We start from the raw sequence: 17011 nt of genomic DNA, 5'->3' as shown, positions 1-17011 counted from the left end.
TTGTAAAGGCTGTTTATTATAGTAATCCTAACTAAAGATTAAGGGGGGAGAGAAGATATGTTATGACCGTAAATAGAATTGCATAAGCAGCAAGATGCGTACTACATGAATACAAATGGTGGTTGCTGTGGGAACCAAAGCTTTGAGTTGCTTGTCCCTCTTTACGCTGAAAATTTTAGTGGTGTTGCAGTAAACTTAGTATTTATGGGAATATCAATGTTTTCAGTCACTTCTTTGTTTCTGTTAATTGTTTCTGAAACTAAGCCTGCTGCCTGGGAATGTAAATGTTTTGTGTGTTGAAAAACTAAACACTTGCACTTTGAAAAATTATGGCTAATGTAACCAGCCTTGGTAGTCTGCCTGGTTGTGTGACTATGGCTGAATTTTAGTGAATGTCATTGAAACAGACATCTTCCAGAGGGAAATCTGCCAGGCTTCCTTCCACTTTGCTTATTCAACGCTTGGTTAGTGCACTGATGTGACAGTCCCAGAGCCTATGATCTTGAAGATATCCTAGACCTAGGACTCCACATAAAGCTGAGCAAAGAATAGAATTCCCTTTTAAGAGACTTGACACTTGAGTTCTTTGGGGCCAATGTCTGTGCATACTCCACCGTTGGTGTGAACACAGACCACTTATTCACATTCAGATTATTCTGGGCCCTTGACTATATCATTGCCTCTTATGTCTGTGAGTGAAAGGCACAGAAGTCCAACTGTTACTCATTTCCATTCAAGACCCAGAGTCAGAACTTGTAGTGTTCCACATACATATCTATTGTGCAATCCACCCATTTTATCTCTAAATAGGTCACTATGTAGCAGTTGTTTATTAGGGCTGGGGGGGGGTGTATGTATGTGTATAAAAATAATTTTTATAAAGATTATTTTATAAAATAAAATAATGCTGGGTAGGGTCAGGTTATTTTATTTATTTTTAAGGAGATTTTTTTTTTCTTTCTCAGAGAGCTTTCCAAGATTGGGTCTAAAGTTGTGACTTGAAAACCATGTCTGCAGTCTTAAAAAACTGCTCTTCATGCAAGGCAGTAATGCTTTCTAATGACAGGCATACAAGGTGTTTATTGTGCCTCTTTGAGAAGCACATGCCAGAAATGCCACTTGTAAATAGCTCTCAAAGAGAATACAAAAGGCTAATGAGACTTGCCTGAAACTATTCGTTCTGGGGAGGTCATCGTGTCCTTCTCTTTAGACCCAAGTCTAGAATACCTGGGGCTGAAGACAGAGTACTAATTCCTTTACTTGAAGGTTTGAATTTTAGCTTTCAGAGTTTCATAGTTTCATAGTTAGTAGGGTCGGAAGGGACCTGAGCAGATCATCAAGTCCGACCCCCTGCCATGGCAGGAAAGAGTACTGGGGTCAAACGACCCCAGCAAGGTGATTGTCTAGCCTTGTCTCAAAGACCCCCAGGGTAGGAGTCAGCACCACTTCACTTGGAAGCTGGTTCCAGATCCTAGCCGTCCTGACAGTGAAGTAGCGTCTCCTGATGTCTAGTCTGAATTTACCCTCTGCCAGCTTGTGACTTATTTCTTGTCACTCCTGGTTTGTCGCACCTAACCCAGGAACGCCTCAGATATTAGACAAAAGAGATCACTGGGGCTCTAACATGATAAAATCGCTTATCACCTTCACTGGATTCTTCTTGAATTAAAAAGAAAACAAGAACAAAACAGAAAAAAATACCCCTCAGCTGGCCTTGAAAGGAAGATCAAGGTCCAAAATGGATCTCTTTAACGCTCATTCAGGCAGTGAACACCAAACTTAGAAAATGATACCTTGCTATCCTTCCAGTTTAAATAACAGTTTTCATATCTGCTGTACTTACGTTTACTAGTATGGCTGAAGTTCTGTTTTGCTGGAACTTATGCTGAGGAACAGAATAAAAACCACTTCTGAAAACTCATTTTTTAAAATTAAGTCCCGTGTTGCTGTTTTTGTAACTTCCAGTCTCTCTCTCACTGTTCCCCTTAGTCATCTATTAGAAAACACCTTGAAATGCAGTTTAATTATGTGTATTTTCCACAAAACTTAATTATCCATATTGGTTATTTATCTTCTTTTTTTCTTATTTAAAAGATTAAAGTGCATGGACTAGCAAACATTTTGGCTACTAGCTAAAAATCCTCCACAAACAAAAAATAATCCGCAGAAAGAGTGATCGTGTAATTAAGAAAATGAGTGGATTTCTTTTCGCATGTGTACAAGCAAGCAGATGTAGAATTGTGGAATAGCTAATGTGTTATTTTTATATTGCAGTTGTTCACAGATGGAATCACCAATAAACTTATTGGCTGCTATGTGGGAGATGAGATGGATGATGTGGTCTTAGTTAGAATCTATGGGAACAAGACCGAACTCTTAGTAGACCGGGATGAGGAAGTGAAGAGTTTCCGAGTGTTGCAGGCCCATGGCTGTGCACCGCAGCTGTACTGCACTTTCAATAATGGTCTATGCTACGAGTTCATGCAGGGAGAAGCACTGGATCCAGAGCATGTTTGCAATCCTGATATTTTCAGGTAAGCCTTTTTAAAAAAAAAATACTTAATTTCTTAGAATGCAGCAGAGATTATGTTGCCTTTTGCACAGGGACTTGCAGTATGCTTTTGGGAAAACATGCCTGGTGGACAAGGATGTAGCTTCTTAGCTACATACAAATGCCTTGCTTGGCTGCACCAGCAGCAGTTTAGTGATTTCCTTCCATATGGCCACCACAGCTTGCTCACTCTGTGTAGTTTGTGAAAGAAGTAGATGTCTTGCATGCACTTGCTGCTCTCCTCTGGCATTCTCAGTACGAGCACACTTCAGAGTAGAAAAACTGGCCTAGCTTTTTTTTTTTTTTTTCTTTCTTGGCCATAGACCTCTGCCTGTTCCCCTCTTCCCCCAGATTAAATATTGGAGGGAAAACCTTCTTATTTTGGAAAGAATTTTTAAGTCTTTCAGGCTTCGTCCTCTGAAATCTTAAAATTTCAGTAGAAGGTTATTAAAAAGGAATCTAGAGAAAGGTGTTTAAATTTCAAGAGAACCAAAAGTATGAAAACTGCTCACTGTAGGGAGAGCAAAATTGTTGGGTAAGTTCCAATGAAGGGTTCTCTGCTGGCTCCCATACCATGACAACCATCACCAAGCCTGCTTTCCTAACAGTTTCAAGATCCAGTTTATAGTTAAAACTATAAAGGGAGACAATGCTTTCTGAAAGCTACTGAAATGTAATGAAAAAACTCCAGTAAACTGATTTTTAGGTTTGTTTTTTTTTTTTGTTTTTTTTTAAATCTTTAAATGTCATAGATTTTGATTCAAATCTGTGACGTAATACTGGTATGTCTCTTACGATCACTGATGGGCTATGAAAAATTCAGTTACTTGGATAAATGGATAAAACCAATTATTTTATCATTTTCAGATTGTTTACAAATTAAGAAGTGCTTAAATACCATGCCATTAGTTAAGTGCAATTCTGTGCATAGTTAAGGGATTCTTGTCATAAGAAGCTTTTGGCAGCTGTCTTGTGCTTTTTCTTTTTTAATAGTGCCTTTGCAAACCTTTAGAAATCTTTAAATCATTATATAGCAGCTAGGTTTTATATATTTTAATAATGCTGAGCTGGGACCAAGGCTTACTTTATTTAGTTTTAAAGGGAATATATATATTTTTTTTCTTTCTCTATGAAAGTTTCCCAGGATTGGGTCTACAAAGTTATGACTGAAATCTTTCATGATCTTCAGCACTTTTTTACTTGACACTCCTCTCATCCTCCGTGACTCCTCGTTGATTTCCTGTGACAAGGTTCTGTGCATGTCCTCACTGTATTCTTCTGATGCCAGGAATACCAGTGGGTGTTTTGGCAACCTGCTTTAACTAGCCAGATGTCTGGGACAAAATAAACATTTAAACTTTATCTTACAGACTTATAGCCAGGCAACTCGCTAAAATCCATACTATTCATGCACATAATGGATGGATCCCCAAATCTAACATGTGGCTGAAGATGGGGAAGTATTTCTCTCTCATACCCACAGAATTTACAGATGAGGCAGTAAATAAAAGGTAAGTGTTATTTTTATTGCATATTTTCCTTTAAATGTCTCTGAATTTTCTGTGCTTTCTTCTCATTAACATGGGAGTATATAGAAAGGGCATATAATTACAGCCCTGCATGGTGATGCAGAGTAGGGTTTTGTTTAAGCAGTACTGTTGATCATTTAAGTAGCTTTGTAAATGTCAAGTCTTGTAAAATGTATTGCAAGTTTATTGGTGTTGCATTTCTATATAGCTGATTTCCTCAAATAGAAGAAGAGGTCTTTTTAACATGAGAAGTCCCTTGGCTTGGTTTTGGGTATATGGGGGCAGGTGGCTGTTCTCACCATAACCGCAGGACAGGGTTGGAACCATAATTGCTGCCTGCCCCTCTGCTTGTGGTCTCCACCCCTTCACTGCTTCAGCTCCCTTGCTGCTCACCCTCATTCCTCCAGTTCTGGTATGGCCCTGCTTGGGCCACAGTGCACACATTTGCCCCAGCCCAGTAATAGCTGATGCACTGTCAGCAGCTCCAGCCAGGTCCTGGAGCCTGGGCCAGAGCTGCTGCCACTGCTACTTGGACCCCAACCCAGCACGGTAGTAGCAAATGTACTCCATGCCTCAGCATGGAGTAGGTCTGGAGTATGGGTAAGTGGTTGTGGAAGAGGAGGGGGAGGGAAGATGTCGAGGATAGGTGCCAGTGGTGCAGGTAGGTGGTAGCATGTAGCAGGGGGAGCAAATGGGGGCGGGGACAGGTTGCAGGGGGTAAGGTGTGATAAGGCAAGGGCCAGGGGTCAAGTCTGCCCCCCTGCCACTGCTTTCCCTGCTGCAGTAGCAAGTGTGAGGCAGGGGGATGAATTTAACATGAGGTGTGATGCATGAATTATTATAACAATTTTATAGAATTTTACCAGGTATCAAATTTAATTATTGGGGATATCTTAAGTTCAGAGTTGTCTTGGATTTGGGAAAATACAGTAGTTCTTGTTCTGATGTGATGTTTCTTGTTAAAAGGCAGTTACTTTATCCTCATACCACAAGGAGGAAACATTGAGTGACTTTGTATTAGAGAACTAGGTAAACTCTCTCCAGGGGAAGAAAGTCCTCAGTCTCTTTTAAAGAACAAAAAAAGGACTAATGCAAAGGGACAAATATTGAAGTTGGGCTAGTGAGTTAATGGTGGGGAAGGGGTACTGTCCTTTTCCTCATATTGTTTACGAGCAGTCTTCTATATAGTTCTCTCAATTTACAGGTCTGTTCACCCATTAAGTAATACAGTATAACCTCATGAATCTGGCATGCTCAGGCCTGAGCACCTGCTGGAAATGTGGAAATTCCAGATTTTTGAAACCGATGCAGTGGCCAGTCCTGGAGCAGCAAGGGAAGGGGGGTAGTGGTGACTGGTCCTGGAGCAGCGGCTGCACATGGAGTGGCAGCATGTGGTAGTGGATGGTGGTGGCAGCTGCCATATGCAAGCTTCCGGGACCAGCTGCCACTACTCCCCGATGGAGTGTAGTTTTAAAAAGTGCTGGATTTTCGATAATTCGAGTTTGTTGTATCTGGATTTATGAGGCTATACTGTATTGTGCAGCTCAGTAGCTTTAACTTGCAGGGTGTTTTCCAGTGGGAAGGAAGAGTTCACTTGACTGTGTTTAACCACTGTGTGCTAGTAACACAGCTGCTACTTTATTTTCCCTCTTACTAGAACTTATGAAGCAGTTTCACTGATTCTATGATTGAGTGAACTAGTACTTTTACAGTATTTCATATCCTAAACTTTCATGTTAGTCCCAAGAACACGTGTTGGCCAGAAGGATGCAGTTTAAATGTTAAATTCTTGAATGCTTAGCAAAATTAGGGAACTAAAATCAATAACTTGCATGTAATTTTTTACATGAAAGATGTTGCTGGAAAGCTGAAAAGTGAGGTAAAAAATCTTGTAGTAAAATTGGGCTGCATAAATGAGTTTATTATGACTTACTGTAAAGCAGTGATTCTCAAACAGGGTGTTGTGGCACCCTGGCTTGCCTTGAGATCCTAACAATAAAATGTCAGTATAACTTGTATTGCAAATGCTATCCAAATTACTCATTCACAAGATGAATTTTTTTCACCCAGTCAGCATGGGGAGAAAAGCCGCTCATCTTATAATGGAACTTCCTTAAATACACTTTCTATTACTTAACTGCTGCCAAAAGCAGTATGTGCTCAGTAATAGAAACCATCTATGAAGTTGACTAAATGCAGCTAGAACTGAGCATAGCTATAAAACACATGGCCCACATTTGGCAAGCATGCTGATGGGAACCCACCAGAAGGATAAGTTAGTGCAGCTCATTGTGTACAGTCTACCTTAGCACCAGCTCATTTTAAAATCAAGGTGAGCTACCACACTGACTTCCTCTTCAGTCCTAGACCTGAGCTGTTTTTTTTCTTTCCCACTTCCAATGATTCCTGTTTCTTCACTAGCCTTAAATGTCCGGCAGACATCACCAAACGGGGCTCCAAACAGTTCACCCAGAATCCCTCTGTTGGTCCCTTTTAGCCTGTTGCATATTATTTTTGTGGCCCCAACCTCTATGAGGAGGAACCAGGCCAAGTTGCTCTGAGTCTTATCTGCATCTACATTTTTGGAGGATCCCAGGACTCATGACAAGAACACCCAGTTGCAGTCATGAGTGGGGGCTAATTATTAGCACATGGAACTTTTATGGGGTAGGGGGCAGTGAGGTCACTATGACTTGACATGCTGTAGTCTCTGTTGGGGCCCGGCCCCAGTGAACTATATGGTAAATCCTGAGCCTATTGGCTTCGGACTAATAACATACCTAGTAGGGCATCTACATGTGCACTTTACTGCAGAGTTGACTATATTAGCTCCGCAGTAAAGCATCACCATCTATGCATGCAATGCTATGAAGCCAGAGTAAACTAATTAACTCTGCCATAGGAGAGTACTGCCCAACAAAAGTACTATTCTCTGGCAGAGTTACTTACTCCAATGCAATGCATGTGTAGATGGTAACCAGAGTTGGTTGTGGCACAAAGGTGCTACAGTATGGAGACTGCCTGCTAACTAGCCCCACACAGTATTCATATGCCCCAGCCAGCATCTCTACAGCACATCTAGCCAGGGTGGAGCATCTCCAGGCCAGCAGGCAAACCCTCCCCCGCCCCCCTCCGGTTGTTCTAGCTGCGGCTGTGCCATCCTAGCTCAACGTTTTGCACTGCACATGTAAATGTTCTGCCTGGGAGCAATTCACTCCAGCCCAAACTGCACCAGAGTTTGAGGTGCACTAATTTCACATGTAGATGCTCCCAGTTTGTAAAACCTGTAAGTTGGGACCAAAGTTGGGCCCTGTGCTAAAACTTGAAGCAGTTTCAAAAAGGATAAAATGGATCAATTTCAAATTTGCTTCTCACTTCCATGTGGTCAGGGAGGGAGGGTCTAACAGTAAGGAGAGGGAAAAGAGGCTGCAGGGGGAAGAAGTTAGGGGAGCAGAGGGCTACCTGATCCCTTCCCCCCCTCCCCCCCCCCAATCTATTTTCCCTGCTGTAAGAATGGGAGGGAACAAATTTAAGCCAAACCTCAAATAAATTCTGTACCTGGAAAGTGATAACTAACAAATGCATAAATTTTCCTTATACAGGCAACCCCTGCTTAATGCTGCTTCACTTAGCGCTGTTTCGCTATAATGCTCATTTTAAATTGATACCTGATTCCACTTAACGCTCAGCTAGTTTTGTTATCATGCTCATGGTTGCCGTCTTGGGTCATTTAAAAACACTTGTGGTCACCATCTTGGGTCATCAAATACTTTTGGTTTCACTTAACACTCATTTTGCTTAATGCTCAGTTTTAAGAGCTCTAAGCGGGGGTTGCCTGTATAGAATCTAATTATTTGGGGGGTTGTCTTGTATTCAGGGTCATCTTATATTCAAGTAAATATGGTATTGCTTTGTTCAGCAGACAACTCTAACTTTTTTATACCCCAACAAGGTTCTTAAGTGATGTTCCAAGTCCTCAAGTCCTTCAGGAAGAAATGGCCTGGATGAAGGAGAAACTGTCAAATCTAGGATCACCAGTGGTTCTCTGTCATAATGACCTGTTGTGTAAGAATATTATCTACAACAAGAAACAAGGTAGGTATTGAACACAGCTGTAAGTAAAATTTCATTCTATACTTGTGTTGTAGTTGTTAAATCACTAAGGTTTTACTAATGGTAACAAGTCAAATTCATTTGCTGCTTTTAAATAAAGCTTGGTGCAACAGTAGTGGTATTTTTATAAATATTTGTTGTCTTTTGTAGTTGTAACCAGAGTTCAATTCTAAAATACTTTTAGTCTGCAGAGACACATCTTGATATTCTTAGTTTCAGTGTAATAAGTTTGTTAATAGATAATTTTGAGCAAAAATTTCAAAGTATCAAGTTTGTGTTCTTAGGGTTTTTTAAAGTGGAAATGGTTGTCAGTCATACAAACACTTTTAGGAAATAATCTCTACAGGTGACTGTATTATCAATGCATTGTTCTGATTTATCAGAGATATTGGATGCCAAGAAGACCCACATGATGAAGTATCGTAATGATACTTATGTGACTTTCAATGGCTCAGTTTATATTCTGCATATGAGGTACATAGGCAACTTAATACTGAAGATATTTTTCAACTGAAGTAGGCATTGCACATCTTGGCAGTGGCATGTTGAATTTTTATTTTGGTAATAACAAATATTTGAACTCCTGAGAGGAATCTTTATATTAAAAGGAAACGCAGGAAGCTAGAAAATGTCTAGAAAATCTGAACATAACCTTAATTTCTTTCAAAGTTCAGTTTGTTTAGTGGTTTGAGGTTCGGTTACTAAACGATACATTCACAACACGCAAACAAGGTGAACTTAGTGATAAAATTGAGACACTGAAGTAATGTTAAGGTGAAAATAAAATGCTTAATTCAACCTACCTACTCAATTTTCCTCCTGTCCCCAAATTTCTATAAATTGAAATGAATGTAACAAGTTCATCATGTAGAAACGTGTTGGTAATCGTAGGAAGGCTCGCAATTCAGATATTGAGGGTTCTCTGTAAAGAGGGATTTCGGACTTAGTATTGTTTTGTAACTTGGCGATTATTTAGCATTAATGCCAAAAACTTTTTTTTAATTATGAAATGAATATGAATAGAACTTAAGTGTGCTCCATCAAGCATTCAGCAGTTTTGAAGATTCAATATCTCAAAGTTTAGCTTATGTGCCTTACAAGCTGCATAAAATTTGACCAGAAAGAAAACATAGAAGTTGGTTCTAACTTGAAAATTGGTTGTTTGCTTCAACCATTTCTACATTAAAGGTGCTTTTTCTAATCATACAAAGTGAAAAATATCTTCTAGCAGTAATACATAACCTGTCTTCTGAGTATTGTTTTTCTATTTGAACATTATTGCTACTAGCAAATGTTCTTCATGCCAAATAGCCATTGATTACACCTGTAAAATACTTTGCACAGGTATGTCACTCAGAACATAAATGTTAAAGCCCTTATTTCAGTGGGGTTTCATAGACTGAAATTCTCTAAGCAAATGTTGCTATATTGAAGGGGGAGTGGGGGAGAATTCAGTTTGTTCTTCTAGACATGTTGGCCTGCTGGACTAATAGGAGTTAAATAGATTAACAATTTATTTTTATTGATAAATTCAGCAGATATACTCCTGGATACATAGACTGGACCTATTGATTTAAGGATGCTATTTTTTTACAGTCACTTTTCATGATAGAACCATACTTTACTGTTTAAGCAGTAAAAGAAACGTAAGTCAGTTAAAGGTTCACTGTCACAGTCAGTAGACTTAAATTTCCCATTTTTGAAACAAATGCTGTATGCTTTTCTTTTTGTAAACAGAATGGAGGAAAAACAATCCCAGCAGTACCTCACTTATGAGCAATCCTACAATAACCAGTGTGTGAGTGTTTAGTGTTTTGGGACAGGGAGGGGAGGAGGGAGGAATCTCAATGTAAAGCACTTTGGCATCAAGCTGGTTGTGAATAACTGAATGGGAAAATATTTGTAAATATATGAAATAGCTAGACTGTGTCCATTAAAACTGACATACTTGAATGTTGCAGCACATCATGTACACTGTTGTAAGATCTCTGCAAACCCAAGATACAACAGGTATTATTCTTATAGTAACCAAACCTCAATGCCATCTGCAAAATACAAAGATTTGCATATAGTAAAGGCTGTGTATTCAGTGCTGTAAATTTTTTACAGTGCAGAACTTTTAACCCATGTGTTATGTATTATAATCTTAGTCTATTCTTGAAGTAGGAACTCAGCTTTAACTTTAACTAAAAATAAGCATGAATCATTGCAAGTCTGTCAAGCAAAATATTTGTTATTGGTATGTGAAGAATTCTTTTTGCAAGCTACTGCAATGAGAATACAAAGAAAACTCTTTAAAGATGCACTTTACTCTCTGATACGTCTAATGTAGGAAGCTGGCTAAAAGTTACACTGATGAGGGAATCGCATAAATTCCTTGTAGTATCTTTCTAGATCGATTTAGGTGATAAATACCTTGCAGTTATCTTTGATCCCTAAGGGGGTTAGTATCAACTAGCTTCTTGTCTCAACATCTCCAACCTCCCTCTTTTTTGTATTTGTTCCATAAAGTTCTAACTGTATTATTAATTACTAATTTGCATTTTTGCCTTTTTAGAAGTACTGTCTAAATTTGTACAGACAGAACCCATTATTTGCATTGGTTCTATTATTACCAGTTGGCAAGTTTACTGTAGACCTCCTAGTGTAGATAGGGCTCTGGTGCTTTATCACCACACTTTACTTAATGCTGTCCTCTCAAATGCTAGATTGAATTCCCAGTTTATTTCCATTTTTTAATTGTCACAGAAAGGTTGTAAACGTTCTTAAATATCTAAACCTTAACCATCTTTCCACAGGGACTAAAATGAAGAATAGCGTTCTGGCATCATTTAATAGACTTCATCACTCATCTGCAGATGGGTTGAATTTGCTCACACTCTGGCTTAGAAAAAAAGGCCTCTTGCTGTTTTTGCTAATGTCTGCTTTTAGTCACTCCGGATATGAAATTTTTCAATGGCATCACATTATGTAACAGATTCATAATTGTCTACAAAAATTACTCTGTGAAGGATAAACTCAAATAGTTTCACCTCAGTTTCACCTCTGCTTGAATATAGTTTCATAGCTGAACTATGTATTTATATTTAAATGGCCCCCAGCTATCAGTTAATTTTTAAAGCCTCTGGTTCTGATATTCTTGACACTTGTCCTGAGGAGCTTTCAAAGACATGAATCTGTCACTATGCTCTGATAATACTAATACCTATCATTACAGTTTTTTTCAACATTGTAGCACACTTTCTATTCTTTTTCCCATTCTTGATTAGTGTATATGTTAAAATATTTACCATAAAGAGATACACAGCTAAGTCAAAATGGTCAGCAGTCTATCCAAGTAGAGTAGCCCATTAAACTAGCATGGTGAAGGAATGTCAGCCTTTACATCCAGCTACCTTTGCCTCCTTAGCCTGTACAAATCAGGTGTGCCCACTTTAGCTGGGTGGACTGAGGGTAGCTTTTGGCACCAGTCCAGAGCAAGGTTCAGACTCCCATCTCTCCAGCTGTAAATCATCTGTCACTGCGGCTTGACTTGGCTAAGTAGTCTGTATTTATTTTTCTTTCCAGAAAACAATACTTCACAGTTCCCATTTGATAATGTTAAAAACTTCTTTGTGCACTCAGAACTTAAAAATCAGATTAACCTAATTATGTTCTCTGTTCTGAACACTAGAACTTTAGCCCAGAAGTCCATTTTAATTTGAATATAGATTAGGCCTTTATATTTGAAAAATTATGATGTTCTCTAGTCAGAAGTTTCCGTATGGTGCCCATGTGAGGAGAAGGCAATACACCTACTATTTGAACCCTCTTTACTGCATTAGGTGTTTCTCAACCCATTCTATAATATGGGTCACTCTTTATACAGAAATTGTTTTACAGGTCACTTCCTTTCCCACTAACTCACAAAAATCATCTCTTATCCTACCCATGATGATTTTATATTTGTGCAGCAACTACAGCAATGACTTGGGTGAAAAATATTTACTTGTGTCCAGCCATTTCTAGTGCACAAACAGAAGTGTCGTCATCTTTTGCCTATCATCTCCTGGAAGACAGCTAGCAGCTGCCCTCTTGATCACTTGGCCTCTGACTTACTAAATGCAACGTCAAATACACTAAACCACGTGGATTGAAATGCTTGTTGCATATCATGCATTTGATTTTTATGTGAAAAGTGAAATCATATGTAGTCAGCAGTATTTAAAGTCTTTGATAGAGGGCATAAAATTGCTTCTCAGACTTGAAGTGAATAATATGAGCTCCATAATGCTGTCTCCAGTTTTGAAATACCTTTTGTCTCTGGGTGAAATCTTACAGTAGGCAGTAGTAAAGAATTAGCATTAATAATGGAGTTTTTCCTCTGACATGCTAATGAAATTGTAAAAAGGTTCTCCATCAGTTTGATTTAGTACGGGGTTATGTAGCAGTTAACATTGGCTTAACCACTCCCATTTATGTCAGTGGGAGCAGACATGGGGAAATGCTGAGTACTTTAGGAAATCCCACCCTAAAATACTGGTTAGGTAGTAGTATGCAGTACTCAGAATGCAGCATTTTGAAAAATAGCAGCCCTTCTGGATGAGCTCTTCTCCATTGTTAGTTACAGTTAATGCAAGTCCCTATGTTGTTAAACATAAATCAAGCTGAAAAGTCCAAGAATAACAGTATAAGCCAGAAAAATTTCTTGTTTGGTTACTAAATTGAGGTAGTTCAATATCTGGTCTGCCAGGTATTTACAAAATGATGTTTTGTGTGAGTCTTATTTTCTTGAGAGAAAATTGGAGGGAATTGTGCATCTTTAATGTTTCATGCAAAACATTAAATTTAAGGTTGAGTTCCACAGTACTATGGGTCTGAAAAAGGAGAGCAGTGAAATGCAGAACTTTTCTCTTTAAAGTTTTGTGTCTTATCAAATGTGAGTGTGCCAAATTTTCTTCATCTGCTACAGATTAGGTATGCCATTGTTGCTGCCATGTGGCGGCGTGCACCCTGCTACTTAAACGCACTGACTGGAGGTTTATCGCTTCACTTGTTCACATGCACCTCCCCATAGGAGAGCGCAGAGCCTGGTAACAGCCTCATCTGTATCTTGTTAGCTTCGTTTTCTTATTTTTTTAATACCATTAACTGTAACTGGAAATGAGATTTTAAAATGAAGGCTATCTGTAATAAAAATTAATGGTACCACAGAACTTGGATAAAAAAAATGCATTTATTTTTAAATGTTTTAAGTTGATACTTTGCAAGCAGAATTTTTACCTGCAATTTTTATGTATTTTACATGAAAAATTCTGAATCCAGGAAATGTTGACTGGTTGGGCAGTTGGGGTTTTTGTTTTGTTTTTTGTTTTTTTCCTCTGGCTAGTTCAGTTTTGTGTGAAAATGCTAACCAGGGTTGGGCTGTGCATTTTTAACTGGTATTTATATTTAACCACTGAGCTTTATAAATTACTTATGTAAAGAAATCAACATATTAAGAAACAAGCAAGAAACACCAACACAATTTCATGAACCTCACAATTGCAGATGGTTCAAGTTAAATGTTAGCTTTATTTATTTATTTTTAACTGTAATTCTTTGGGGCAACAATGGTAAAATCAGTTTCTAGTGATTTAAATACCCGTAAATTGATTCAAGATAATCTCATTTGTATGCTGTCATTGAGAAGTTTTCTGTGAGGGGTCCCTAGCTTTGTAATTCACTTTCTCATCTTGGTCTGACAGAACCACTAGTTATTAGCCACGTAGGCAGGACACAAAACCTTTTTTAATGTGGAAAAAAGGATAATACAAGTTTGGAGGGGAAAGGAGTGAGAAGTTGGCAGATATTCAAGCAGTCCTGTTATATTACATTGCCTGTCTTTTTAATTTTATGGAACGGAAGCTAACCAACATATTCCATAAATGAGGTAAGGGAGGCATCAAGTGTAAAGGGGTTGGCTATAACCTGAAATACATGTTCTTCATACTGGGTGTATTAACTGCAGTAAACTAATATGCTGTGGTGTAGTATCACAGTCTACACGCGCAACACTATTAGACCACAGCAAACTAATTTTCACTGCCATAAGATAGTACTACCAAGGGCAATACTCTCTTATGGCAGTGAAAAAAAAACTCTGCCTAAATGCACATGTAAGAGCTATATGGGTGTAAATTGCTCCTGGTCAGCCCAGGCAGCAGGGGCCAGACCTATATCTGCTACCTAGCTACACAGCTCTGCTCTTTGGGCATTCTACTGTCCCAGCCAACACAGCAGGGGGCTACTCTCCCCCAGCTCAGACTTGCAGGCACACTTGTAGATGTGCCCAGGAGCCATTAACTCTGGTAGGAACTGTGCTGGAGTTTCATTGCATTGCACTAAAAGCATATGTAGATATACCCACTGGAACTGAAAAAAACCTTATCAAAGCATTTGGTCCTGTATAGAAGCTGACTTTGGGGGAGCTTTATGTTGAGGTGTGTCCAGTAATGCATTGTAATGGGCCTTAATGTTGTTTTAAACTCCACAAGTCTTACAAGCAAGTACTGTTTGTACTACAATTGTTTTTCAGAATGATTACCCTCCCTTACAAGTATAATTCAGATAACCTTAAAATAGTCTTAATTTTAAAATAAGAGTTGGATTTCATCAAGGACTTAACTTCTAAATTTGGCCTCAAGGCAAAAAAGCCAGCATAAGTAATGACAAGACTATTACTATGACATGAAATAGTCACTAAAATTTCTACCTCAAGTGTAATTAAAATTTGTAGTATAACATTTTATTAAGGAAAAACCTGTGGCAAGTCAGCACAATTCAGTTGGATACCTAGAAAGGAATAATTACATAGCTTGAAAGGAGTTGAATAGCTGAACCACATTCATGCTGTAATTGAGTAAGCTAGTAATTGTTTGCAGCTCAGTACTTGGAAATAAAATTATAAATTGAACTGGAAATTGTCTACTTGAAGTTACCACCGTGAATAATTTAAAGTTGGCATCACTTTGCCCTTTCTCATTTTAGTAAATGACTGCAGTTAAGAAACCAAGTTCTGTAACAATTCTGTTTTACTTACTTTTTAAAGCTCACTTTCTTCCTTGTACCTTGACTCATTGCTGTAGTACAGATCTGCTAGAGGAGTATCAAAGGCCATGTCTAGATGCAATTAATTTCCCCTAGCTTCCCTGTTGATTAGCTAGATAAAATGTCTCTGTTTTAATATTGTAAAAAAAACCAAACAAACCAGTAAACAATGTAGCATTTGGGACAGTATTGCTACTTCTTTAGGGCTTGATGATGTTGTACGGGTTAGTGGCACTTTTTTGAGACTGAGACTGATTCAGTCACACTACATGAAAAGCATTATATTCATGTAGCTAGTCAAAACTGGAAGATGCTTGAAAAGTTAGGAGAGGAGAGCTAGCTGTCTTACAAAACTGACTTCATGCATGCTACCACATTTTGTAGCCCAGCCATACTCCTTTACTTGTCAGGGTAGTTGGAATTATTTTAATGTATAATTCCATTTGCAGGACCAGTAGTCCTATTTTTCTGTCTAGTTATACTTTGAGGAGATTTTGTTTTTTAGAATTATGAGTGTTTCCCTCAAACAACATCTGAGTATCTTTTTTTTTTTTTTTAAGGCAACCAGTGCCCCCATGTGGTAGAACTTGAACCCGGGAATTTTCATGAAATAGGTTTTTGGGTTTTTTTCCCTTTTTTTTTTTTTTTTAAGGCAACCAGTGCCCCCATGTGGTAGAACTTGGAACCTGGAAATTTCATGAAATAGGCTTTTAGGATTTTTTACCTTCTTTTTTTTTTTTTTAAATAAAACTTTTTGTATGTTCAAGCAAGCTGTTGATCAGGGGAGGGGTTTTTTGTTGTTTATTTTTTTTTAAATAAGGGAAGCTCATACCACAAAATTCACAGCCTTACCCTGGAATGTCTCAAGAGTGCATGCAGCTGGGCACAAATGAGACTATATTGTTGGCAGATGTCTAGGGACAACACAGAATTAGGGTACAGGGTTTATTTTATATGAACACTTATGTTTTCACTTTTGTGTCTCGCATAGGTGATGTACAGTTCATTGATTATGAATATTCTGGATACAACTACCTGGCATACGATATTGGAAATCATTTCAATGAGTTTGCAGGTAAACATTGACTTTCCAATTTAACTAGTAATCAGTTTACATTTTCTTTAACTGTACTTGCTAAACCCAACATTTATTAACATCACTGAATTGAATATCTCGAGGAGAGGTAGGGGGGAGGTTAATTATGTCCTTAATTTGCAGCTATGGTACTTTGAATATGGGACTATTGACTTGGCCCCAATTGGGCAAGAAATCTGGCAGAGCCAAAAATAAACCTAGAACTCCCAAGTGCTTGCCATCTGCTTTATAGCTTCATTTTTAAGCAGATTGAAGAGATTAATTATTCCATTCTGTTCTGCACTGGTGAGGCCACATCTGGAGTGCTGTGTCCAGTATTGGGCCGCCTACTATAGAAAGGATGTGGACACATTGGAGAGAGTCCAGTGGAGAACAGTGAAAATGGTCAGGGGCTGGCACACGTGACGTCTGAGGGAACTGGGTTTATTTAGCTGGAGTGTTGCCCTGTGGGGTCAGGCCAACTCTCAGGATCTCAATTTTGCGCTGTTAGAAAGGCGTGGTGTACAATTGCACAGGCACATACTCAAAAATCAGTTAGGTGCATACACTCTAGGTGCATGCACCCCCACCAGGCTTGCAAACGCACACTGCCAATTCAGGCACATACACATCCAAAATTACCAGCCTAGGCAAATGCATACTTATCACCAATTC

At 38.6% G+C, this 17011-nt stretch overlaps 1 protein-coding gene across 2 annotated transcripts in view; it reads left to right on the top strand.

The window, feature by feature from the left end:
• The window catches only part of ETNK1 (ethanolamine kinase 1), a 49044-nt gene that overhangs the window by 17391 nt on the left and 14642 nt on the right, over positions 1 to 17011 (top strand). The window contains exons 2-6 of one of the 2 annotated variants that reach the window (XM_019515647.1): positions 2275 to 2534; positions 3922 to 4062; positions 8033 to 8175; positions 9931 to 9987; positions 16253 to 16336. In XM_019515647.1, coding sequence (XP_019371192.1) covers positions 2275 to 2534; positions 3922 to 4062; positions 8033 to 8175; positions 9931 to 9987; positions 16253 to 16336 — 685 coding nt within the window. The remainder of the gene's footprint in view (positions 1 to 2274; positions 2535 to 3921; positions 4063 to 8032; positions 8176 to 9930; positions 9988 to 16252; positions 16337 to 17011) is intronic. The other variant, XM_019515648.1, reaches the window with a different exon arrangement.

Source organism: Gavialis gangeticus, unplaced genomic scaffold (assembly GCF_001723915.1).
Source record: "Gavialis gangeticus isolate Ggan-Ray unplaced genomic scaffold, GavGan_comp1, whole genome shotgun sequence".
NCBI classification, from domain to species: Eukaryota; Metazoa; Chordata; order Crocodylia; family Gavialidae; genus Gavialis; species Gavialis gangeticus.
Note: the sequence above shows the minus strand (reverse complement) of the source record. Positions and strands in the feature narration are given on the sequence as shown.